Source organism: Seriola aureovittata, chromosome 7, assembly GCF_021018895.1.
Source record: "Seriola aureovittata isolate HTS-2021-v1 ecotype China chromosome 7, ASM2101889v1, whole genome shotgun sequence".
In the NCBI taxonomy this organism is placed as follows: Eukaryota; Metazoa; Chordata; class Actinopteri; order Carangiformes; family Carangidae; genus Seriola; species Seriola aureovittata.
The window spans coordinates 28546435-28574292 of NC_079370.1; the positions used below are offsets into that span (position 1 = coordinate 28546435).

Here is a 27858-nt window from a genome sequence, read left to right on the forward strand (position 1 = left end):
AAGAATAACTAGCAGTGGTCAGCTCCCCATGTCAGTCACATGACCATTGTCCTGGGTGAGCAACTTTTTTTTTTGCTATTTTGCTCCCTTGCTTTCATTTTGCTTTCTCCCTCCTCTCTCTTCCCCCCCCCCCGTCCAAGGAACGCTTTACATTTTAATTGAAATAACAATTTGCAGTTGTGGACTGTCTTGGTCTGAATACACATTGTTGTGGATGGAGCATTTGATTGGTCTCTAGGTCGTCCACTAGCTGCCACAACCTTCTCAAGTACCTTTGACAGGACAGGAAGAATAGAATAGTTGCATGCCAGATCATTATCTCCTGCTTTGAAGACCGGTGCAGTGATTGCCTTTTTGCTGGTCCTAATTGATAAATTAATAAGATGACATATAGGTTTCATCAATATAGATCTGTATTTCTAAATGAAACAAATAACCAAATTATGAATTTCTTTTGCCTTAGAATTTGATCATTTCTTAATAACCTTGTTGCTTCACCAGTTTCTTGGATATGAAAGCAATCAAGTGATTCTGTGAATACTGTATTATTAGTTATACTTGGAGAGTCAAAGCGTCATGTCAGTTCTTCTTCTGATTTTATAAATTACATGTTAAATTCATGCGCCATAGTGGCATTATCTGTAATGACTGTTCCATTCATTTTCATTTCCTTGATTGCTTTTTGGCTGTATGATTTATTGGTCAAGTTGTTTAACTGTTTCCAAAGGGAACCACTGTGGCCTTTGGCATCTCCTATAACTTGTGTATAATATGAGGCTTTTGCTTTATGTAATTCCAGTGCTACTTTATTTCTTAGACTTTTGTAGATCAGATGATCAGTATTAAGTTTAAAAGATAGTGATGTTTTCAAAGCCAGATATAGTTTTTGGCTGGACTGCAACAGCGGAGCCAGCCCTATAATCACAGACGTCTCTGACTGACTGACTTCAGTGGAGTGCCAAGCGACAGCGTACTGAGCTCCGGTCTCCGGTTTCCCGCTCGCTCGGGAACTGCAGGGGAGCGGAGGAGCGGCGAAACTCAGAGTAAACTACTTTCATTACATGTATCATTATTACTGAAGGAGGCAGAGGAATAACTGAATATAAGACACTGCGAGCAGAGAGAGCAGGAGAGAGGGAGAGAGGTCATCGGTAACGAGGCTTTGTACTAACGACTATGACCAACTCTACATATCAAACAGAAAGAGTTATAAATAGAACTTACTAATAAAAACTAATAAAAGTCTGTGACGTTCTGGAGTTGAAGTAAATAAAGGTTAAACTATTTTGGATCCAGATGGCGGCTGTGCTCCGTGTATTAGACAAAGAAAGAATCATCATCTGCTTTGAAGCACTCTCCCTTGGAGCTCACCTGCTCAAATTCCCGCTTACAGTTTAGTTTTTACGGCGGCAGGCGGGGTTCGAGTCTGGCCTGTGACGCTTTGGTGCACGTCATCTTCTTTCTCTCTCAATCCAATTTTTCCGTCTCTCTTTCTCACTATAACTGAAATAAAGGCAAAAACCTGGAAAAATAACTTGAAAAAGGAAAGATAGTCTGTCTCTCCTCTCTGACTGTTTATAAGTAAAACTGAAATCACACCTCAGTCTTTCATTTATCCCTGTGGTGATCTTTCTCAGAGGGCTGCAGTTATCAAATCAGGATCTGACCATAGGCGGTCCAGCCACATACTCAGTTTGACCTGGTGTTGTTTCATAAGTTTACATTTTTCACTATTTAGCCATGATACAGTTGCCTTCTTTTATTTACATTTAATGTTCTTAGCATATTTTGCTGTTAATTTCACTATAGCAGTAGTCATGGAGTTACAACACACATCCAAGTCATCTATTTGTATGAGCTGATCCCAGTTGATATTCCCAAGGTCATTCAAATTGCAGATTTTTGGATTTAGGGATGATCATCTTTAAACAGTCATTGTTGCAGCTACCAAAATGCTTGTACATCCTTTAATCATCTGATGGAAATTGAACTTTGACATTTTATTCATCATTTTCAATTTTTGTTTATTGTTTTTATCCAAACAGATAATGTTGTAATCACCATATAATATTGTTTCTATGTGAGAATCAAACCTTTAGTTCATCATAAAAAGAATCACCATATGATGGTGGCTTATATAAAAGAATAGAATCACGAGAAGAATCACATTTAGGGCGAAGCATTTAAGATGGGTGTTCAGTTCTGTTTCTCTGCATTTGTAATTCTCTTTGATATAAACCAACACTCCTCCACCCCTAGGAGTCACTCCATCCTTTCCAAAGCATGCATAACCAGGAATGTCTATCATATTTGCTGGCCCATTTCTGTGGAGCCAAGTTTCTGTTAAGCAAAGAGAGTCCAGGTTTGAGTCCGTCAGTAGAGTACGAATCTGCGAATCTGGCTTCACAGTCTGGAAAAAACAGATTTTGTTTTTGTTTCTGCGCTGGGCGACACAGTTTTCCCTGGTTTAGGTCATCTTTGGCCAGAAAGGTCCATGAGAACACCAACAAAAGACAGTAACTATCCACAGCCTGTTTATAGGCTTGGATCTTTACACATGGCCTGTTGCACCCGTCTCTCTCCAGGATACCTCCTCTGTCCAACCCAGCCGGCTGCCAGACCTGTCTCCAAAGTCATCTACACTTTCATCTCTAGCCGTTTGAACTAACGCACTTCCCTTTACTGTACCAACCTGCCTTGTGTCAACAATCCAGGCTGCTGGTGGTAATGGTGCGAGGGATGTTAATGCCAACCACTAACTACTAGTACTAGCACCAGAAGTGCGCAGTAAGTGCTAGTTACGTACAGTATGTTACGGTGCTGGGAGAAAAGATGCTATCAGCAGAGATGAGTCTGCTTGGTCCAGAACAGTTTTGACTGAGACTGTCTTGTGTGCAGGGATGGTGATGCCAGACCTCATTCCTTAGAGGAACACAGTGGCTGAGAAGGAGTATAAAGCTGAATGTTTGAGTTCAAGTAGATGGGTGCAGATCTAGAAGTCACACTGTAAGCACCATTAGTAACTTGAATTTGATTTGGGTGGGGGGTGGGGTGGGGGGGCATGGGTAGCCAGTGTAGGTCAATGAGCAGCAGAGTGACACGTGCCCTTTTAGTCTGATCAAAGACCAGACGCACCGCCGCATTGTGAGAAAGTTCTCTGGTTTGTCAGGGCTGGTATCGAACATGACCAGTCCCATCACAGCCTGTCATCTTCTGCCATGTTTAAGCCAATCTTCGCCCTAACAGTCATTCCTGAAATGTCAAATCATAACTTAAGATTAACCTTGATGAAGCCCTCACCCACACCAATGTGTCGGAACACAAAACAAACACATCTGAGGTGTGATGCATCTTTCCATCCATCCTTTCCATCTTTAATTTTTTTCATTTTCATCTTAAAGCCCCCAGACGGAAGAACATGTAAATTTAAACTCCAACCATGCCATGAACGTATTACAGTTTTTACTGTTTGAATGCATGTACTTGTATTCTTACTCCTAAGATTTTTTTCGTCATTTGTAGTTAACTCTGCAAGCTGTATGTTTGTTAAACTCATATATTAATATTTCTATAACCATTAGAGAGAAACATTTGGCGTTTGGTCTCTTTAAAATCACCTGAACATCAGGATATTATTATTTAGGATCTTGCTTTAAAAATGAACATCATTATTAAACATGTCATATCTGGCCTCTACCGGACTTTGTGCCCAGAGGGGGTGTAGGTATGACACTGACCCCTTGAGAGGGTGAGCAACCAACCGATGGCTAGGCGGCTAGGTTCCTTTGCTAATGATGCTATAGGTGTCCCATTCTGTCTTCACGATGCTCTGCTAATTTCAACTTTCAACAGTCTTCATCTTCACCTCCACTGCTGCATCATCAGCTTCTCACTCACACCGGACACTGCAGAATCAGCTGTTCCGTATGCATCTTTTCTGCTAACTGGGTGAATTCAGAAATGACTATTAGCTTCTCTATCCAGACGTGATTCTAAATTTACCAGCTGCATTCTGTTGGGGTAAATTCATCACACTCTGGAAACATATCTGTTCTTTCACTGTAGTGTTATTGTATGTGGAGTTAGTGTTCGTTAGTGTTTACTATTAAATGTTTTTAAGGCAAAGTTAAATAAAGTTGCTGCCTGTGTTTTCTGTAACTTTCTTTCAGTCACTGAACTTTTCCGATCTTTGTTGTTTGCCCTGGACTGATCATACAGAGGGATGGTTATTAGTTTATAGTGGTGACTCTGAAATTGTATTGCAAATCAAATAATTAAAAGGGTTCTGCGTGATTATTCTGATTAATGCCATATTTGTCCAAATTGAGCAAAAGTTTCGCATATCACGGAGCGCAACACGATGGGAAACACTATTTAAAGGGGAAACTTGAATACAAGACTTATTACCCCCAATGTTAATTCCCATTTGAATGTTTTCTTTTAATGAAGTTCCTTAACATAAACCCTGGAAATTCAAGAATATTATTGGTCTATTTTATGTTTCTTTGAGAGAGTTTCTTTGTTAGGTCTCTCTGAGAACCATGAACTTCAGTTAATGCTTTGCCATTTTTTAAATAAATAAAATAAGATAAACACCATAGATGTTGAATTTATCCCAAGATTGGATGACCCGGGAGGTGACTCATTAAATTTATTGTAAAGTGTAATCTTTAGCTTCAGTTAAACATTAGTTCAACCGAATTTAAAGCTTAGTAATTGGATGTTGCTAAGTCATAGTTGAGTCTTTACATTTAAATGGGAACATATAAATGTAATATGGTAACAAACCAGATATTTTCAAACACAGTTGTTTATTTGAACCTCAAAATTTGAACCTTACCTACAGAACCCTATTGAATGTGTGTACAGTGTGTATACACAGTGTATACAAGAGTTGAGTCCAGGATGTTTGGCCATCAGAACACAGACTGGAGTCACCAGGGAGCTGCTAGCCTTGCTCTGTCAAAGGTTCTTAAAGCTCCAAAGCAGTTTCGTCACTGAATCGTCTTTGTGTTTCTTGTTAGCTAAGACTCTAGTTGATGAATACGATTGTATGGCTTTGTGGGGTTTGTGGAGTCTTTCTTTTTATTTTCTCATTAACCTTCAACTGCGGGGCTGTTAATAAGACGATCAAACTGTCTCTCTATCTCTGATGTGTTTTTCCTTCTTTCCAGGATCTGTTTGCGCTGGACGTGGAGCCTTACCGATACAGTGGTGTGAACATGACGGGCTTCAGGATCCTCAACACTGAGAACAGCCAAGTGGCCTCAATCATAGAGAAATGGTCCATGGAGCGGCTGCAGGCTCCACCCAAACCTGACTCTGGTCTACTGGACGGCTTCATGACTGTGAGTCTCATGGACGAATGAATGAATTCCTCTGTCAGTCAGCAGTTACTTACCTATTGTCTCAAACTCTTGGATTCCATGAAGTATATTGATGCGAACATGTACACAGCACCATCTATCTGCTGTAATGCTCCATGTTTCTCCATCAGGTCACTTTCAAACCTGTAGTTTGGTTCATTTGGTCTGGACTAAAGAAACACACATTGCTGTACAGTGTTGATTTTTAGTTTGTAGTTTGGTCAATTGTTGGTCCAGATTTGGTGGCAGCATTGTGAGTATGCTACAACATGCAAAGCTCATGTTCATTCCATTTGCTGACAATAAGTCCTGATGTGCATCATATGTGCCTTATGGGTTTATTCATGTTCGTGGCTGTTCTGGAGCCCACAAAAAATAGGTTATTATAAGAATTATTTGGAGAAACAGGACAAAAATCAGGTGTTTTACCTCACAATAACTAACCGTTAAAGTCATCTGGATGTAGCTGCGTCATATCCCGGCTCTGCTGCAGCTCTTGAACATGAACCACTTCCATCTCACTGGTGGTCCTCTATCAGACATGCGTGAAGTCTCACAGTGTCCACTGCTCATTTCTTACCGTTATATGCTGTATTCATGATGGAGCAGCTTGCATCTCTGACATGCAAAATTCCCTTTGAATTGTTATAAATGGCAATATTTATTGACAGTTAACATACAGTCCGCATTTAATCGTGCTGTTTGTTACCGATGGTCTTGTTTTATGACCGTAGAATGAAAGAATGAATGCCACAGTTTTCCTTCTACTTTTCAGGAAATACAGACACAAAATAAAACCAGGACAGCTTGGTGCTGTGCAGTGATTACAGTTAAATATCTGTTACCAGACCAACTGTGCATGAGCTGCAAACACGTTCAGTATGTTTATAAAACATGTTAATGCAATGCAGCAGTGGCCTGAGCTGGCTGTAAGTGTGGTTTACTCTTTCTCACTGATGCAAGCCTGTAAAACCCATTAAAACTCTAATCTGGGGCACATGTATTTCCTCCACATTTGACCAATAGGACAATGTAGCAAATATTCGCCAATATTTCCCTGCTGGTTGGCTGTTTTCCACAGACATGAAGTCACGTCTTAAGCTATAAAGCATTGTTCTTGACATGATAGACTTGTTAGGGTGAATGTGCTGTGGCTTCCCTCACTGTAACTTCCCATTCGTCTGAGGGAGTCAAAAGGAAAAGCGTGGTGCCCCGAGCTGTGAGCCCCTGGGCGTGATAAGAAGAGTCTCTTTCACTGTGATCTGAAACCTCTCTGATCAGTGCACACCGCCTGTAATAACTGTTCCTCCACGCAGCTTTCATGCCAATCTCTTATCTGGGAACTCTGCCAAAAAATATCAACCCACCAGAGACAAGGAATGAGAAGGAAAAGAGAGTAATGGAGGAGGGAAGAAAAATGAGATGAGGGGGATGAATGAAAAGGAGAAGGACAGAGAGTGGGTCAAGGGAAGGCAGAAGTGAAATCAGAGTCCTTGTGTTTTATTCCCAGAAATGTTGAGGTGTTAAATGTTGGGCCGATGTAGCCGCTTGGTCTGATTCCAGTTGTAAAGCACTGGCGGCAGCAGTAGAAACATGTTGGCTGCTGATTGAAAACAGTGGCCTACCTCTGGGGAATAACGGATTCCCTTTTTTTCTTTTTCTAAAACAGCAAGATCTTGCTGAGTCATGTTTCTGGATTGATATTGGAGAGTGGGTGTTACTCAGTTTAAGCCCCTTTTGTTGGATTTGTGGCTGAATCAATACTGTTTCCCACTTGAGACCTGAAATGGACTGTTTGTAATAACTGGACCTTTTCAAAACACAAAAAGCTCAGACAGTTGCCTTTATAGCAACTAGCTTTCAGCACATGCTGCTACATGGAGTCCTGAGTTGATGTCTTAAGTCCACACAGAGAAGAACAAACAAGGCAAAAAAAAAATCTTTTTCATCATCTTTGTGTTTATATCCGTCCTTTTTACTCCATGCTGTCCTGCAGAGAGTCATCAGGCGAGGTGGTTATTTTTGGATCAGTGACAGGGGAAGATTTATGTGTGAGGAGTCTGCTGTGACCCTGCTCATCAGTGAATTAATGGCATATGAGTTTGAAGGAGGGGACTGATTAATTAGACAAATGGCAATCAGTCAGATGCTAATGCATATTGACATGGTGAAAGGTTCCATAAATGTTTGATTAACAGCTTCATTTGTGTGCTGTATTTACAGTGCGGTGTGTTTAAGTGGTGAAGTGCTGATGTGCTGGAACTTAAAGCCCTGCAGATCATGACAGATTGGACTGAGTGAGCAGTCCAGAGGCTGCCTCTCCACTCAGCACCATTGTTTTATATTTAATGATTGAATTTACCATTTGAACAGTATGACAATTTAAATCATTTGAATTGCAATTTCAATTGAAATTGAAATTTGATTTTGCTTTGAAATCAATAACAGTGACAATAAGATAAGCACTGGAAAAAATGGCCACTCAAATGCCACAGTTGAAAACATTCAAAGCAATGGCACATCACACGTCTACAATCTGAGAAGGTGTAGACTGAAGCTACAGCGTATTGTGCCGACACTTTTTCCAAAACACTTCCTATTTGACATCAGGAGCTGTGTGTGTGTGTGTGTGTGTGTGTGTGTGTGTGTGTGTGTGTGTGCGTGCGTGCGTGCGTGCGTGCGTGCGTGTGTGCGTGCGTGTGTAATATTAGAAGAACTATTAAAATAGAATAATAGAATAACTTACTAGGTTTGTTTATAGAGTTTGAACTAAATCCCACATACATTAAACTGAATGATGTCTGTGTACGATGCCTTTCTGCTGTTTTTAATATACTGTCTGTTTCATTTTTCAGATATCACATTCGTTTATGTCAGTGTTCTGTGTTTTATAATATTGCATTTCGACATCCTCCAACATCTCACTTCATTTTTTCACCTACTGCTTACCTCTGACTTTGCTTACCTGCCAGACCATTTAGTTTTTTTCACAGCCAGCACGCAATGCAGCTGCAGCTGAAACCTTTGCAGAAGACCATTAAATATGCCCATGAAGTTGGTCCAGAGACTATTTTCCTTTTTCTGGCACATGTCTGTGTGTGACAGATCAGATAAGCTAATTCTGCACCTCATTCCTTTGCCTTCTTCAATTGGTGGCAGAGAATCCCTGCCCTGAGTCGTGGCTTAACATGCACAACGAGAGTGACCTTACAAGCTCCACGCTCTCATTACCATAATGTCTCTCCTTGTTAATTGCTTTAGCTGCTGTCTGATTCATTGTGTGCACTGCAAAATTGAAACAGGTTTAAAAAAAAAAAAAAAACACTCAGGCATGACTGTAATTTCTGCATTTATCTCCTTGTCATGAGTTGGAAGGTGGAGATGTTAACTTTTACACTGGTCCAAGGAAACGGACTGACCTCTCAGTCATCAAGGTCATCTCTTTGTTTGTTGCAGCTGCAAAACACAGTTGGTATTCAGAGCCACAGCATCCCTCCCGGGTCATTTCTATTTCCATATTACCATAAATATGCTTTACCTGTGGGTACATTTAAATGGGGCAGTGATGGAAAGCTATTTCCTTTTTGACAGATACCATTTTAAAGTCAGATCCAAACAGAGTTATAAAAAATGTCACTCAGACATCAGACATATTCCAGGATTCATATTATCTAAGCATCACTCAAACAGCATATGGTGTGCAGTGGGAATGGATAGAATGAGTCATATGAGAAATATATATATTAAACAGCAGGAAGCTCGTCTGAAGGCTTACCTGCCAGAACTGTGTGAGAACTCTGCTATTATTGTGTGCCTGCCAATAAACCTTACATATATGTTCACAGTGTATTTTATAGTTGTTAATTACTTTTAATCAAGAAGTGAAGACCATTTGTAACATAATCATCTGCACATACTTGCATACAACAAATATTCATTAATCATCACATTTCCTGCTCCAACAGTGTCATTTTCATGCTACTAAAAATACATTTAATAGTTAATCAAAAAATTCTTATCATAAGGTCCACTTATGTGATTTTCTGGGCGCTTTTAGCCACATTTCATGGCCTTCATCAATGCCTGGATTTGTTCAACTATCACTGAGACTGTGTAGTTATGATATGACCTAAATGTGGAATTGGCATAAGCTGCAATGTGAAACCATGCACACTTGGGGCAACAACTAAACCATCCCCATGATAACTGAGCAAACTCTATCTGTTGATGAAGGCCATGAGATGAAAATGATTTGATTATTTATATTTTTGTTATAACATTAAAAAAAAGAAATTCCAATGCCCCCCTTGCAATTATCCCAACTGACCTGTGATTCAACACAGTGCTGCTCACCTCTGTCTTCATTGGGAGTCGGGCTCTTGATGATAGGTTAGAGGGATAGTTCAGCTTATTTGAGGTGTTGGGGTTGCATGAGGTACTTAATTACTAACTTACTTAATCAGTACATTACCTACAGTAGTCTGCGTCAGCGCCCTACCGGTCTGGAGAAGCAGCAGGAGCACCAGAACAGAAGCTGAGTGATGGGGACAGCAGGAGATCTAAAATCAGTTTAAGTTTGTGCTATAATTTGAATATGTTCACCACTTTATCGTGCCATCAAACAGCCCTTTTACGAATAAAACAGCTGGTCTGCATTGTAATACAGTGTGCAGCATAAGTGCACCTATGTGTAGGAATATGGAAGTTCAATGTTTGAGAAAATGTAGTGCTTGATGGCAAGATAAAGCGATGAAATGATTATATATAGCTTACACTTTAACTGATATTGTTTTTTTATGTGGGTGTTTTCTAAAGTGGCTAAAACACAATTTTCTGCTGACCCCGCCCACAGCAGCTCCTCCTGCTGCTTCTCCTAACTGAGAGCACACTGACTAATTCTACTGCAGGTAATACACTGACTATAGATAACTACATCAAACAACCCCACATAAGATAACTTCAACTATCACTTTAATAATTTAATGCTGAAAAAATAAGTACCTAATGGGCACCTGTCAGTCACACGCCCTCATCACTGTCTGAATGCATCTTGTGTGGGCGCACATGGAAAACTGCAGCTGCTGCTGCTCTGCTAATAAGCTGCATATAAACACCAAGGGATGTTTTGTGTCACCTGGAAACTAGTGCATTGGAGGGGGTAGACAGATAGACAGACAGACAGACAGACAGACAGGTAGGTAGAAACAAAATGCAAAACCAAGGCAAATAACATAAAATTATCTTTAACTCTGTATTGAAAACACATTGGTAAGTGCCCACAAATGACTGCACTATCTACTAGTAGTTTAAGTCAAGTGCATAATAGCCACATTTCCACCACAAGAACTTTCCCCAGGAACCAGGAACCTTTTGAGGAACTATGCGCGTTTCCACTGCAGGAACCAGGGTTTAAGTTAGTTGTGGGGTAATTGATTGACCCTCACAAAGGTACCTGGTCGGGGGTAGTACTTTCAAACAGGTCCGGGGGAAGGTAAAAAAAACTGAAACAGGATTTCAAAAAAATAAAGGACAACAACAACCAGAGTGGCGAGGGTTGCCACCCGTCATGTATAATATGGGATCGTTCCGTATTTGAAAATAAAATGCTGCTTCCTGTATTGAATATACACGAGATACAATGTGCCGTATTTTCATTCATGTTATGTCCTTTAAAGTGCAGTGAATAATGTAATGTCAAGTAAAAAGTTTGCATAATCTTCCCAGGACTTTAGGCCGCGGTGGAAACGCAGACAACAATGGGCCACAGGAACCAAGAACTAAAAGAGAACTCTTTGGTCAAGACGCGGCTAATGTTAAATTCAGCAAGGTGCAGAATTATCATTGGATATTGAAAAAGAATGAACTGACCTACTGAATAAATGTATACAAACATTACACACATAACTCTCTTCTATTGCGTTGTAACGAACCTTTATGTTGCACATGTGAGCTGTCTCTGCCACATAGCAAAATACATTCTCATCATGAGACGGAGTTCTCATTTGAATAGACAGTCTTTGTTTGCAACATAAAACTGTAACTGTCTAGTCTGAAACTAATACTAAAATATAAAAGTTATGTTTTATCTTATTTTAAGCCCAACACAAGTAATCCATAACTTGATCCATCTTTGCCTGTCACTTTGTTTCAGTGGCTCCTCTGGAACAGAATTTGTTTTGTTTTGTCTTATTAGATAATTTGACATTAGATAATTTGACATTAGATAATTTGTTAAATAGCATCTTATTTCTTCACTAACACTGGCTGACTGTGTGTGTGTGTGTGTGTGTGTGTGTGTGTGTGTGTGTGTGTGTGTGTGTGTGTGTGTGTGTGTGTGTGTGTGTGTGTGTGTGTGTGTGTGTGTGTGTGTGTGTGTGTGTGTGTGTACATGCGTGCATGCATGTGTGCTGGATGGATTGTTGGCTTGGCAGAAAAGGAGATGAGTGAACTGGAATAGGATGAGGCTGGTGCAGGGATTGAGAGATGGGTTTTTCCTCTCTATCCTGCCTGCTCCTTTCCAATCTGTCAGTCATGCCATCTCACTGGAGACAGGCTGGAAAACTGTGTGTGTGTGTGTGTGTGTGTGTGTGGGGGCCTCTGGGCAGAGTTCAGGTTTGGAGCAGCGGGGTTGGTTAGACCTGTCAAAGCGCACACCTAACACAAACAACCAGCACAGAGCAAGGAACCTGCCTGTGATGGTTGTTTGATACTCAGACCATGCTCCCCTATGTGGCCTCACTGTTTTCCAAGACGCAAAGCTTTTGTGTTGCATTGTGGGTTATGCCCTGATGAGGCCGGTGCTGTTGCTTTGAAAAGCTTCCAAAGCCTTTGTCTGGAGTTCGAGCTGTTTGAAGGAGTTCTCATTAGGGGGAGGCTAATATTTGGTTATTCCACATTTTGGCTGCAGCTTCACACTCGACGCTTGGATGATGCCGTACACTTCTCCACCTCTTAGATGAGGCTTCTCTCAGCTTAGTTTATTCCATCTGCTTCTCTGTGTGCATCAAGCCATCTCTCTGTCTCTCCCTCTCTGGCTCACAGACTTGGATCTGGCTCTTGTATTGTCCACATGCCGGGGAAAGAATTTGGCAATGACATGTTGCTGGGACATTATTCCGGCAGCTGGCGTTACATTTGCAGTGGCTGGCAGTGCTTGGCAGCACTGGTGAGGATGAGGAGCAGTGACTCCAGTAGCACAGAGTTAACCCAGGGTTTTTGTGAGCCCAGAGGACTGTGGAAGACAAGTAGTTCTCTACTACGCCCACTTGAGGGGATTGAAGTTTGCAGTGTTGCCATCTCTGAAACACTATCATGTAATTCTTCTTCCTCTTTGACCAGTCTTCACTTTATTACCATTCTCTCTGAATCATTATACCCAGTCTACTTGTATATATGGTGCACATTATGGTCTCTTACCAGTTTGCAGCATTTGCAGCAGATTAGTGGTTCCCAATCTCCAGGAAAAACATCATTCTGCTATACTAACTTTTGAAAAAAATTGTGCTTCTATACCAATTTTATAAAGAAACACTAGTTGAATGGGTAACCAGTGCCATAGAATGTCACACTAAAACACATACACATACAAAGCTTTGAGAAGGTTTTACAAATATTATGTTTTTGTATTATGTTCATAGTTTTAATGTTAAATCAATTCAAATAGTAACAATTGACATTGTGTTCCATGTTATGTGCAATTTAGTGAAGCCACACCAGGTAAGCAGGGTTGAGTAGTTATGGATTACATCGTGATTATGTAATCAGTTTCCAAAAAATAATTACATTGGAAAAATGGGTAATTAGATTATAGTTGCATTGTCAAGGATTATATGATCACACCTTGATTACATTGCAATTTCAAAACTTTTTTCATGGTAACAAATGCTATCAAATAATTAAAAGTGCATAAACACACAGGGTTTCTAAGACAAGTACTCCACTCTGTGGCAGGGGATAAAGAACAGTGTTGAGTCAACATAGAAGCAACAGTGCTTTCAAAACAGCCTTCCATTCCTGGAAAAACATCACCATCTTTTTCACTTCAAAAATGTACAACATGAGCACGTCTATGTCCAGTGCACTTTGCACAAGCAAAGACCTCAAATTCAAATCTAAAGAAAGTTGTAAGTTTCCTTCTCTGTTAGCTAGTTTAGAAAACTGTGGGATGGGTTTAGTTTATATTTTTCCTTTTTGCTTTAGCTTGAATTTTGTTTGAACTATTTTCACCACAGTGCTCAGCAGCTCCTTAGCATGTGCCACAGTGTATGGTTGATAAAAGAAATGATAGCTTAGCTAATTAACTGCCGAATAAATGCTAAATATGCAACATGCATTTTATTTGTGCCAGATGGTTAATCACACAGAACCTGTGATCTGTGAAGAGTTTGTTGGAAACCCTTTGGAAAAAGGCAGGCACATTCAAAAACTACTCTGAAGGTGATTGGATGAACCAGAGGAGCCAGTCGCCCAGTTTCAATATTTGCTCTTCTTTCAACAGACTCACTGTTGTCACACCTAAAACACGCCTGTAGCTGCCAGTAGTTTCTCAGGACGTTCATAGGACATTGATTGGTCTGAACAGATTAAATTACTTTTTGCTTATTTCTTTTTGGTTTTTCTTATTATCCCATAGATAATGTTGGAAAATTACTAAAGCCTTCATGTAATTTGTATTCAGTAAGTTAACTGACCAAACCCACACATTTAAAAACAATATAACATCATCAAATAAAAAGAGAGGAAAATAAATTGTGCTTGCACCATAAAAACCAAAGTATCTTGCTCAACCAGGATTGAAAGCCAGCGAGTAAAAAGGGGTCTTCAGCAGCATTTTAAAATAATCAAGGGTCTGGGCAGCTCTTACGTGAAAAGGTAGGCTGTTCCACATATTGGGGGCCACCACTGAAAAGGCTCTATCACCTCTGTTTTTTGGAATTTCCAAGAACAATTAGTTCGTTGACCTCAGTGCTCTGGCTGGAGAGCTCGGACATGTAGGGTGGCGCCATGTCATTGACACTCTTAAAAATAAGTAATACAATTTTAAACTGGATCCTGAAATAGACTGGAAGCCAGTGTAGAGAGGCCAGTACAGGTGTGATGTGATCACACCATTTCCTTCCTGTCAAAAGGCGGACTGCTGCAATTTGAACAGCCTGCAGTCAACAAAGTGATGACTGATCAAGTCCAACATACAAAGAATTGCAATAATCTAAACGAGAGGTAATGAAGGCATGAATTACTCTCTCAAAATCATGTGGAGGGAGGTAGGCCTTTAGGTAGGGGTGGGCGATATGGCAAAAATATCATATCACGGTTTTTTAAAAATAAAATCACGATTTCGATTTTATCACGATCTTAAATTGGAAAAAGAAAAACAGACAATTTAGACCAAAGAACCTTTCTTAACAGATTTTATTTCAAATTGTCGCAGTTTTGCCTGTATGTGCAAACAAGTTTAAGGTAAACAACAACAACATTCTAATAAAGTGCACTCTTGCAAAAGTAGTAACAGAAAGTAAAATATCAATCAAAGACATTACTGACAGTCATTTAAACAGGGTTTATTTATCAAAACACTAAATAGCTTATTGATCAGTTGCGGAAAATCCAAACCAATTCCATATAATGGAGGTGGAATTTTTTTTAGCGACCAACTCCGTTTGGCTTTCAGCCATGTGCTACCGCTACACACACAAACAAGGAGGCGGGTAGGAAAGCGCGTCACTGTCTGTAATTCGCTATGATTGGTCGGTCAGGTTGACGACATCGATACGTCTGGTGCGTCAGTGCATCAGCATAGAACTGCAACTTATAGAATGTGCCCTAGACGATCCCACGATCTCTGCAGTTTGAAAGATCGTCTTCACGTTGTAATCCTTCACGATCTAATACTGTCATATCGCCCACCCCTACCTTTAGGCCTTCACCTTACTAAGGGGCCTTAATTGAAAAAAGCTCATCTTGATAACTGTTTATCAAATTTGAAGGCACAGTCAAAAATCACACCAAGGTTCCTTACAACAGGTGACAGTAGGAGGCTAATAGGCCGATGACACTGTCGTAACCATCTAAAAGGTTGGATTGTCCAAATAGAATAATTTCTGTTTTGTTTTTGTTCAGGTTGAGGAAGTTTATTGCCATCCATGATTGTACATCTTTAAGACGGTTCAGCAGAGCCTGAATAGAAGCATGGCTGTTTGTTTGTATGGGCAGTGTTGAGTCCACCATTATTTCACAGCAAAAACCGGACTCACGTGTTCGTTTGATGAAGTATGCAGGACACAGATTTAAAGTTCAACACGTCTAATTTATTAAAAGTATAGCCAAGCATAGAAGTTTGAGATTGCTTACAGAGCTCTGGACTCACACTGCTCTCCTCTCACCTGTCTAAGCAGGGTGCAGCCCCCCCTTGTTTCAGTCACTCACTCTTATACACATTCTCACATTCTTTGTATAACAATATCGCTCCCCCTCTTCTCACACAGCCCGACCGGTCCCAGCATCTTAACTGCACATCCTGCTATCTAAGCATGATATCATCGTACTTTCTCGTCCTCTCTGTCCTTGTACTTTATTCTGCACAACGGCAGACAATGTTACAATGTTCACATAGTTCATATAGTTTAAGGCTGATTCACAGTTTTAATCATACAATGTATACAGTAGCAGAAATAACATATCCCTTCATTCCCCCTTTTGATCTCAGATCACTTCTGAGATCAATCAGAAACTGAAGGCTAAAAATATTAATTTCAAATATCCATCATGGGGGCGGCAACCTCCTCGTCATCATCCTGCGGTGCTCCTAAGAGCGGCATTTGATAGGGTGGAGGCGGAGCAGCCTAATGCAAACAGAACGGATACAGGGAACACAACAACAACCACACAAAACAAGCATACCAGTAACAGCAATAATTGAGGAGACTACGGAGATAGATCTGTAGATCATCTGCAAAACAATGAAAGGAGATGTTTTACTTTCTAAAAATAGACCCCAAGAGAAGCATATATAGCGAGAAAAGAATGGGGCCCAAGATGGAGCCTTGGGGTACCCCACAGCTAAGTGGGGACGCGGCTGAAGAATACTGGCCTAGGAGGACAGAGAAACTCCTGTCTGAGAAATAAGATTGGAACCATTTAAGGGCTGTACCTTTAATGCCTACACACCAGTCGAGACGTGACAGAAGAATGTTATGATCTACCATGTCAGAAGCAGCAGTCAAGTCCAAGAGCACCAGGACAGCAGAGTTACCAGAGTCAACAGTTGAAAGCAGGTCATTAAAAACTATTAAAAGGGCTGTTTCTGTGTGATGGTGCCATTTAAAACCAGACTGGAACTTCTCAGAAATACCATTTAAGTCAAGGTATGACTGTAGTTGGTCATAAACTACCTTTTCCAAGACCTTTGATAGAAAAGGGAGCTTGGAAACAGGCTTAAAGTTAGATAGAACAGAAGGGTCAAGATTGTTACTTTTGATGAAGGGCTGTGCTACAGCATGTTTGAAGGCAGTTGGAACACAGCCAGACATCAAAGAGGAATTAATCAGGTCAATAATACATGGCCCAGGGGTATTAAAAGCATCCTTGAGGATATGGGATGGGATGCTGTCTAGGGGGCAGGAAGATGGCCGCAATCCCTGTGGAGTCACAGGGATTTATAGAGTTAAGAGTGTTAAAAAGAAACTGAGGTTTGTGGCTATTATTTGTCACAAGGTTTGATAAAAAGTGGGTTTTTGCAGCTTTAACTGCTCTCTGGTACTCCAATAGGCTGTTTCTTAGAATGTCTAAGGAAACTTAAAGATGAACCTTCTTCCATTTTCTCTCAGCATGTCTACAACTGTGTTTACAAGCGTGTCTACAAGCGTGTCTACAAGCGTGTCTACAAGCGCGTCTGAGAGCACAAGTGGCGTCATTCAGCCACGGCCCTGTTATTGGCTTAGAGCATTTAATAATAAAAGGAACCCCCAAGTCCAGTGAGTCAGTACAAGAGGAATTAAAAACAGCTACAAACTCATCAAGACTGAGATTACAATAGTAATCCTTTGTGTGGAGCACAGAGTCATTGAAAGCTGCAGAAAACCAAGACGTTGTTAAAGGGTTAATCTTGCACACACGGCGAGCGCACGGTTTAACCTGAGAGCGTGGCAGTGTGATGGTGAATAAAACAGCTAAATGGTTAGAAATACGTGTCACCAATCTCACTGACACATTGACTTAAACCAAAGGACAACACAAGGTCCAGTGTGTGTCCCTTTAGAGTTTAACTTTATTACAAATGTCTGTAGCTCAAAGCTGGAAAAAGAGTCGGCCGGTGACTGTCGACATTGAAATCTGGATTTGAAAACAGACACTAGCCCTCCACCTCTGCCGGTGGTCCAAGAAGATCTGAAAAACAAACAGTCAGGACGAAGGAGTTCAGAGAATGGGATGGACTCACCAGCATGAAGCCAGGTCCCTGTTAGAAACATAAAATCCAAATCACACGAGGTGATGAAATCATTTAGCAAAAAAGTCTTATTTGCTAGTGACCTAGTATTAATGAGAGCCAAACGAAGAGTCATCTCCTCCCAAATCAGTGTAGAGGTGCGGCCCAGCGGACGAAGGTTCCCGTAATCCATGCCGCCGTGGCGGACCCGGCTCTGCCTGGGAAGAAGAGTCTCCACCAGCAGGTGAAGCAGGCCCTCAGAGGGGTGAACAGGAATGACAGGCTGGATCCACCAAAGCCCCAGTGGTTGTAGAGTCGCAGAAAATCTACTCGAAAGGGGGCAAGGATCAATCATGCAGGCGGGCTTCAAGTAAGCCTTGATTCTCACCAAAACACCTCCCTGGTTCCTCCGTCTTCTGGATCGCTTCCCCCGTAATGTGCAGAAGGTGAGCAATACAGGAAGGCCGGTATAGACGCCAGGAATGGTGGGAGGCTCGAGGTTTGATCTCCCAAATCTTGCTTTAATAGCTTCTCTTGAGATGTTCTGATATTAAAAAAGTGCTTGGCGATCATACACCAGTAGAGCAGACACATCTTGACAACAAACACAGAACAGTGCAACAACAAACACTAATCCGAACAGGCCTGACAGACGGCTTGCCACACATACTGGCGCCATCTCGCCACCAAATTAATTTGACCATGAAAGCAAGCATACGGAGCAGAAGCAGCTGCAGCGCACACCTCCAGTCACTGGGAGTGAAACTCTGAGGTGACGGTGGGACTTCAACGCTCACACAGGATAGATCCTGAGTGTCTTTCGTCTCATTAAAGGTAATGAATTGAGTTTGAGTTGACATTCAGGGGACTGGAATTACAGCATCTGAACAACTGCAGTGCCATCAGTCGATACATAGCATGATTACACTCACAGTTCGCGGTTCATTTTTCAAAACTCAGTTGAGGCAACATTTTGGAATTTTTGGTGCAAAATGACAAAATGTGCATGTTTAAATATTGAGGATAACAAATGTTTTACTCTTATTTATTTATTGAATTATTGATTTTCAACATTTTGTTCATCTTGTCTATCCAGTAGCCCCACTATTACCAAATACACGTGATGAATATCAGCTAACCCACTTATGAATGACTTATGAATGACTATATATATATATAGATAGATAGATAGATAGATAGATAGATAGATAGATAGATATAGATGCCCTCTCATTAGCTATACACTATGAATGAGTTACAAAACAAAACACAAATATACTTCCTACAGATTATATCTTACCTTCTTTTCTAACCTGTGGTTTATTGATAAAAAGATCTAAGTAATGTGTAAAATCGAAAGCTCAACATAGCCATGAACCTTTATTTATTTCCATTACAATTGAAACAAGACTATTTAAAATAACATATAATATATCATATCTAACTCACCAATGTTAAACATGAAATAAAACATAAAATATTTAAAGAACAGAAAAGTGTGTATGTGTGTTTTAAGAATGGATTCTGTGTCCTTGTGTTTCATGAGGTCTGTGTTGTTTTCACCTTGTTTCAATAATGTGTAATGTGTTTTTGTCTCAGTGGCGTGTGTGTGTGTGTGTGTTCTGGTATTATTGATATGTAGTGGCTGTGTGGGTAAAGTTAAGTGCTGCTGTCACCCACAATCTACAGCAGCGGCACCCACAGCTGGATTAATGACTCCCAGCCCTGCAGTGTTGCCGTCAGTTTGCTGCCTAGACGGGCGTCCCCTGAAATGGGTTACTGCAGAAATATAGCCACATTCTGGCTTTTCTGGATTATCCAAACACCTCCCCTCCCCCTCCATCCCAGGAGTGCTGCCACATCTACATATCTGGCTCCCAGAGAGGATGGACGGTTGTCTCACGCTAGGGATATTTATGTATAAATAACATGTACACCAAAACACAAAGATGGCATTTCATACAGATCTGCCCTCTGACCAAATGTAGTATTCTAGTAAATGTAGAAAGACAGAAATATCAATAAGAGTGTAGTTTTGGGAAAATAAACATCTTTGTCAACCACAAAAAGTTACTCATAGTTAACCTTCTAGGTAACTTATCATGTGTGTCGATGAAACTGATGGTTAGAAGATGTTGTTGGGACTCAGTCATTCAATAGACCAAATGTTTCTTTGCTCCACTGGACAAAGGAATTCACACCCCACAGTTCCTCACTGTTCACACCTGGGGATGACCCTTCCCCCCCACGGACCCCACTGGCCAGCCAGTGTGGGCCAGCGTGTGACATGTGACCCCCAAGGGTGTCACCAAACAAAACCAGTCTTCTAGACCCCTTCTCTCTCTCTTCCCTTCTTGGCTTGCTCTGGAGAGCAGCTCCAGCCCTCTCCTCTCGGTTCTTCAAAGGGCAACAAGGCCCCAGCCCAGGTCAGCTCTGCTACCTGAGAAACCAGCTCTCCCTCGCCGGCCTGCTCACAGCAGCCTGCAACCACTCTTCTCCTCAACAACAGCGACCTGCTTCGGATTAACTGTGAGTGAACCCAATCCTCTTCAGAATCAGCAGCTACGACACAAGGCCAGCTGATTTTCCAAGCAACAGGAGTCGTAGCACAGTTAGCTTGGAACAGCTAACTCTGTGAGGAGAACAAAGGAGATAACAGCAAGCAACACAGCCAGACAGGACTTTACTCCACCAGGAAACCTCCCAACTCACTGGATTTTACAAGACACTGGAAAGGACCTCTTTGCTTGTTCCAAGGACAGGGTAACGTTAACGGACTGGGCCTAACCTCTCCCAGCACAGCATAGCACAGCATAGCTAATCAGCAGAAGTCTTAACTTGTTAATGTACTTGTTGATTGATGTCTTGTTGTTGGAATGTTTGCTTAGGTTGTGGTCAGTCATACAGTTAATCGAGTACTCGTATGTTCACACACATAGCAGTACGTCTCAGTCCTAGAACCTGCATGAAGCTAACCTTCCCCCTCTAACCTGGTACCTTTAGATTACATGAGCTAGGCTAACAAAGAAACTCACACCCTCCCTCTCACACACACTAGGTGGTCTCAGCGGCCATTTTAGTAGTTTCTTTGTTTACCGCCATCTTTGTAGTCTACTTTGTTCAGGTCATGTGGTCACAGTGACCACTTTGAGTCGGCCATCTTGCCTTTGTCTGTGTCCCCACAGACACACACACACATACACACACACACACACACACACACACACACACACACACACACACACACACACCTGTATATGCTAGATTAGACATTGTACTTTACTCTGCTCCATTGTAAATAAATGCCTTTTTAAGTATAACTACTGGTGTCTTTAATGTTGCACAAGCGTGAATATTGCCAACCTCTACTCGGTAGAATTCCAATCCTTCAACTGTAACTTACTATTGATTTGGTAATTTGGTTATAGTTAGTAAGCTAATGATTAATCAGAGTTCCAGAATAATTGTAATAAATTGAGACTAAAAGCATATTGGCTATTTTGCCTATTAGTTTAGGCTGGTGCCCCGTGAACTTTAATTCATTTTAAAGTTATTCTTTAATATTAATATTTTTAATATTAATATTTTCTTAATTTGTGATAGCCAATAAATTGATAAACAACCGAAATCTAACATATTTGGTGTCCAGCTCATGAGGTAGAGTACTGTTAACATAATGGTGCCGCCCGGGTGAGGCCGAGTACTAATGATGCCCCCGTGTGAGGCCGAGTAATAATGATTTCCAGTTACTAATAGAGCTCAGACCCAACATAATGGTGCCCCGTGTGAGGCCGAGTACTGTTGGCAAATATTCATAATTGTGCAATATTAAATTCATAATTTGGCCAAAACCGCAAAGGTTGAAAAATTTTTAGTCCACCACAGGAGTAAACGTCCAGGTGTACTTACAAACAAGTGCACTGTGGTGAGAATTGGTTTACTAATTTTACCTGAAGTAATATTAGACGTCCTCCAGTTATTAATAGCTAACACTTAAGCCTTAGTATCAAGAGCCTGCTATTGTTGCTAACAATTCCAGTTGAGTTTATTCTGTAGGAAATGTAAGAACCTCAGTCCAGCATTTGAATACCACGTGTTCAATGCTATCTAGTAAAGCTGTCAGAATTGCTGCTCCCTTTAACTTAGACACTGTGTGCCGACAGCCCTGTGTAACACAGAGAGCTTATACCTGGCTGTTACTGCCAAGCATTTCAGCCTGAGTAAGAAATAGAGCCTGAGATAGAGCCACAGCGTGCTATCAGCCCTGTGAAACCCAAGTTCTGCACCTAGCTGTTACTGCCTTGCATTACAGCCTGAGTCGACTTGAAGAGATAATCTTTGGACTGTTACTGCCTTGCATCTCAGTCATTGCTTTTTGAAACATTTCTTAAGCAGACAGTAAACCTGCACTTGCCTTTACTGTCCTTAATCTTTATGCCCACTAGTGTAGCTGCCCCTCCTCCACAGGAAGCTACCCCCCATAGTGTAGGCCACTGCATTGTTTAGTTAGGCTAGTGTACTACCAAACTACACTACAAGGTGTCTGCCAGCGCAACACCGCAGCCAACTATATTGCCTTCTTGTTTTGTGAAAAACTTGTTTAACCTCCCTCTTTCCCAGACACAACAATGGAGAACTCCTGTGTAGAGCAGTTTATTTCTTCCCTAGCACAGAGCCTGAAGCCTGGCTACCTAGAATTTATCAGCAAGTTAAATTCCAGTGAGTGCAGTAAAGAAATAGACTTGCTACTCAGTGACAAAGGTGATGCTCAGACTGCATCCAAAGGCCCATTGTTAAGATGTGTACTGTTGAACTTCCACAGGCAAACCAGCATTTCACTTCAGAGCCAAGCAGCCCTAGAGGAGGAGGTAAAATCGCTTAGAGCTCAAAATGCTTTTCTCCTCCAGGAAGTTAAGGAAGCTAACAAGAAAGCCATGCGCTACTTAGGAGACCTGCATGCAGCAGAGGTAGACCTCTGTTCACACAAGGAAGAATTGTTAAGGGTTAAATCAGAATGCTTTGCTCCACCACGATCGGTCAGTGCTTGTGATTCTGGTTTCTCTGCTTCACACTCTTCCCTTAATGACAGGTTAACTCCGCCTCCACTCAGAGGATGGGACAAATTCCCAACTGACCCTAAGTCCTGGGAAATGAAGTCAGCTCCTCAACCTCCACTGAGAGACAGAGGTTACACCCACCTGACTTCCCATCTTCCTGAAACTGACACTGAAGAGACAGGTAGTTTATCCGGTAGAGGATATTCATGTTCCCATCAGCCACTGATGCATAACACTTTCACCTGTGCTCACCCCTCCAACAGAAGGACCAAAACTTTTCCGGACTGTTCAGCCTCCTCTCTGCACCTCCATAAGAGTGATGACTGCTGTTCAGCTCCTTCCTCTAGTCCAGCTAGCATAGTCTCGCCTTCATCAGTAGGGACCTCACAGTGCCCCCGCCTCGAAGCGCTTGAGTTATTAGCAAAGGACATTGAACATTTTGATCCAGACAGCTCTGATCAACATATTGAAAACTACTTTAGGGAGTTAGATCACAACTTAATTGATTTGCCCCATGCAACCCAAAGGGAGAAAACTAAACTGGTGTGGAAGACCAGCTCAAAAGCAGTCCACAAGTTTGTGCAATCACTGCCTCCCAGTGTCAGAGATGACTACAAAGAGCTCTGTCAAGCACTGACAGAAGAATTCTCTCCTGCTGCGGATGAGATAGAATCTTTGGTTGCAGCTTCTCAAATAAAACACTCCCGCCATGAACATCCCAATGACTTTTACCAACGTTTGAGGCATGCATATTTTCAGGGTAGGAACACACCAGGCTTAGAGCAGAACTCCACCTTCAAGTCTTTGTTCCTACGAAACCTCCATCCCTGTGTACGCACTCATGTTACACTGATGACGCATCAAGGTAAGCCCACCATGCAGGAAATAAAGAAAATGACAAAAATGGCTTGGGAAACCATGGTCAATTCCAAGGCAAGGGGGAAAACAACTGAGCCTAGCAACTCAAACACCTTAGCGTCACACAGACATGTAACCTCAAAAGATCACCCTCAGAACAGATCGAAGGGGGGTGACAAAAGGCCACATATGGGTGCTGAGCGTAACCGCCACGCCCACCAAGTGCGTAGAGATAGGCACTCCCACAACAGGAGCAGGAGACGGCCTTACGCAGAAATTCTGGCTCAGACACAGGACCAGTCAACACATGGATCAGACAATGACCACGTCATCTCTGACCATGTTAACTCAGACAGTGACAATGCCTCTGAATGTTCTTTCTTCAGCTACTCAAAGTGTTACAGCTTTGTGCCACAAGTTAAGGAAAACTTAAAGCACCGGCGCTCCAGAGTTCGCCGCACTGAGTACTGACAGTAAGTAGGCTCAGGGTACCCTACACTCTTCCAGATGGGCACAATGGGTTTGTCAGCAGCAGCAGCAGCAAACTAAATTCTGAATCAAATCAGATACAAGTTTAGGACACTGCATATACATGGCACACTCACCCAGACACTCCAAATCTTGTCATTCTAGGGGCCACCCTCTATATCTCACCTTAACAAACTAACATCACTGACTTTCCTGTCCTCACTAACACCATGAGTAACTAGGAAACATGTTAGTTGTTTTACACTATTCGATCATTGTGGTTATTATCTGAACTCTGCTTTGTAACCTGATTGTTCTTGCTTAGCCAAGATAGATAGTGCTGACAAATGCCCGGATGTTACCCGTTGAATGAAATGACAAATGGACTATACATTATGCTCTCAGGATGACACGTCAGGTGGCATCCTGACAACAAAGGGGGGACTGTTGGGACTCAGTCATTCAATAGACCAAATGTTTCTTTGCTCCACTGGACAAAGGAATTCACACCCCACAGTTCCTCACTGTTCACACCTGGGGATGACCCTTCCCCCCCACGGACCCCACTGGCCAGCCAGTGTGGGCCAGCGTGTGACATGTGACCCCCAAGGGTGTCACCAAACAAAACCAGTCTTCTAGACCCCTTCTCTCTCTCTTCCCTTCTTGGCTTGCTCTGGAGAGCAGCTCCAGCCCTCTCCTCTCGGTTCTTCAAAGGGCAACAAGGCCCCAGCCCAGGTCAGCTCTGCTACCTGAGAAACCAGCTCTCCCTCGCCGGCCTGCTCACAGCAGCCTGCAACCACTCTTCTCCTCAACAACAGCGACCTGCTTCGGATTAACTGTGAGTGAACCCAATCCTCTTCAGAATCAGCAGCTACGACACAAGGCCAGCTGATTTTCCAAGCAACAGGAGTCGTAGCACAGTTAGCTTGGAACAGCTAACTCTGTGAGGAGAACAAAGGAGATAACAGCAAGCAACACAGCCAGACAGGACTTTACTCCACCAGGAAACCTCCCAACTCACTGGATTTTACAAGACACTGGAAAGGACCTCTTTGCTTGTTCCAAGGACAGGGTAACGTTAACGGACTGGGCCTAACCTCTCCCAGCACAGCATAGCACAGCATAGCTAATCAGCAGAAGTCTTAACTTGTTAATGTACTTGTTGATTGATGTCTTGTTGTTGGAATGTTTGCTTAGGTTGTGGTCAGTCATACAGTTAATCGAGTACTCGTATGTTCACACACATAGCAGTACGTCTCAGTCCTAGAACCTGCATGAAGCTAACCTTCCCCCTCTAACCTGGTACCTTTAGATTACATGAGCTAGGCTAACAAAGAAACTCACACCCTCCCTCTCACACACACTAGGTGGTCTCAGCGGCCATTTTAGTAGTTTCTTTGTTTACCGCCATCTTTGTAGTCTACTTTGTTCAGGTCATGTGGTCACAGTGACCACTTTGAGTCGGCCATCTTGCCTTTGTCTGTGTCCCCACAGACACACACACACATACACACACACACACACACACACACACACACACACACACACACACACACACACACCTGTATATGCTAGATTAGACATTGTACTTTACTCTGCTCCATTGTAAATAAATGCCTTTTTAAGTATAACTACTGGTGTCTTTAATGTTGCACAAGCGTGAATATTGCCAACCTCTACTCGGTAGAATTCCAATCCTTCAACTGTAACTTACTATTGATTTGGTAATTTGGTTATAGTTAGTAAGCTAATGATTAATCAGAGTTCCAGAATAATTGTAATAAATTGAGACTAAAAGCATATTGGCTATTTTGCCTATTAGTTTAGGCTGGTGCCCCGTGAACTTTAATTCATTTTAAAGTTATTCTTTAATATTAATATTTTTAATATTAATATTTTCTTAATTTGTGATAGCCAATAAATTGATAAACAACCGAAATCTAACATATTTGGTGTCCAGCTCATGAGGTAGAGTACTGTTAACATAATGGTGCCGCCCGGGTGAGGCCGAGTACTAATGATGCCCCCGTGTGAGGCCGAGTAATAATGATTTCCAGTTACTAATAGAGCTCAGACCCAACAATGTTAATGCTGCGTTTTAAGATCCTCAGGAAACTTCAGTCTATTGAGGCCAGTAAGAAACCTTTACATGTTTTCCATCCTGATTTTGTGGTCACTGCTTTGTTTTATTCGTTTCTATATTGAGATAAAAGTGATAAAGCCAGAGCCTGGCCATAACAAGATGCGCGCCAATGATTTTTTTGGAGCACATCGTATTTTCTCAGCTTACTGTTCATTATTTAAAATTCAAAATGAAGTTGATTCTCAACACATCACCAGTGAGCTTTAAGATCCGGATGTTATGACGAGTGTATGTGTCTTTATTATTATCCCATTAGTGCTCTGCTTATTCTCCTAAGGAACTACAGTGCATATTGCAGTTCTTGTTTTTTTTTTTGTTTTGCAGAATTTGTTTAACTTGCTAAATACATTAGCACTAATGTTAGACCTCCATTGTATCATGCTACTCATGGCTTTTAATAGACTTTCAGATATCTGTCAGGAGAATGGGCCAGACGGCTTCAGATCAGTTAAGGGAATGGCATACCATCTGTAATGAGCTGGATTCAGCTTGGTCATTGCCGCAAGCCATCATTAGATCTGTTACCCATGGTGCAATGTTCCTAACAGTGTGCAGCTGCAGTAGCTCAGAGGTTACTGACTCACAGTGGTGGAGAGGTTGGAGGAGTAGCGGTGGTGTTGTCTCCGGATTGTTAGGAGAAATACATTTGAGGAATATGCTCAGTTCACGTTTTACAAAGTGTTTTTCACACTAGACAGAGTAACCCTCAGTCTGCTTATCCAGCGTCTCTGGAGAGCCGTGGAAGCTGCTGTGCTACGCAGAACCATGTTTACTCTTGCTTTAGGTCACTGTTGGCAGCATATCAAATGATTGCCTCTGTATACTATGATATATAGTTTCACTATGATTCAGATTCCTACACACCCGCTATATTAAAGCCTACAGCTAATCCTAAATTCCTCATTGTACAGTGCACACACTGACAACATCCTGATCCCACCCAGGCCCAGAAAGTTTGCAGACATACAAAGTAGTTCTCCGAGGGTCCTTACAGCAGATTCCTTTCTCTTCTCATTATCTGCTCGCTGGGAAAAACTCATCAGATTCACTTGAGTGTTAAGACTATTAGTCCTCCTGACAGTGTGTCTTAGTCATGGGACAGTGGATTCTGCTCTTAAAGCAATATGGCAGAGCTCTGCTCATAGTCATGTCCACAGTCCATTCAAAGCCTCGGCATTAGTACGCCAGACAGAGTGGGAGTCTTTTTAATTAGCAAAGCTCGCTTAAAGACTTAAACCTCATTTGTGTTGGTTTGAGTGAGATCAAATACATCACTGTGGGTGTTTTTCTTTGTCTCTCACCACGACTGACAGCGCCCTCTCACAGCAGAAAAAGACACATTTGATAGTTATATCTGCACAAACTATAATCAAATGGGTTGTGTCCAACCGGTGGAGCATGTACTCAGCACTCTGGCAGTTTATTTCAGTGCTACAGCAGGAGACATGGATTCAGTCTGAAGTTAAAGATTGGAAATCATTTGGTGATTAATGATTCGCACAGTGAGGAGAAGTGAAAGAATGGAAGGATCAAATCTATGGT

General features: G+C 41.8%; 1 protein-coding gene across 2 annotated transcripts in view; it reads left to right on the plus strand.

Annotated features, from left to right (window-relative positions):
• Positions 1-27858, plus strand: part of grik2 (glutamate receptor, ionotropic, kainate 2) — a 332322-nt gene that overhangs the window by 147698 nt on the left and 156766 nt on the right. For both annotated transcript variants that reach the window (XM_056379853.1, XM_056379852.1), the window contains exon 7: positions 5175-5348. In XM_056379853.1, the coding sequence (XP_056235828.1) occupies positions 5175-5348 (174 nt within the window). The remainder of the gene's footprint in view (positions 1-5174; positions 5349-27858) is intronic.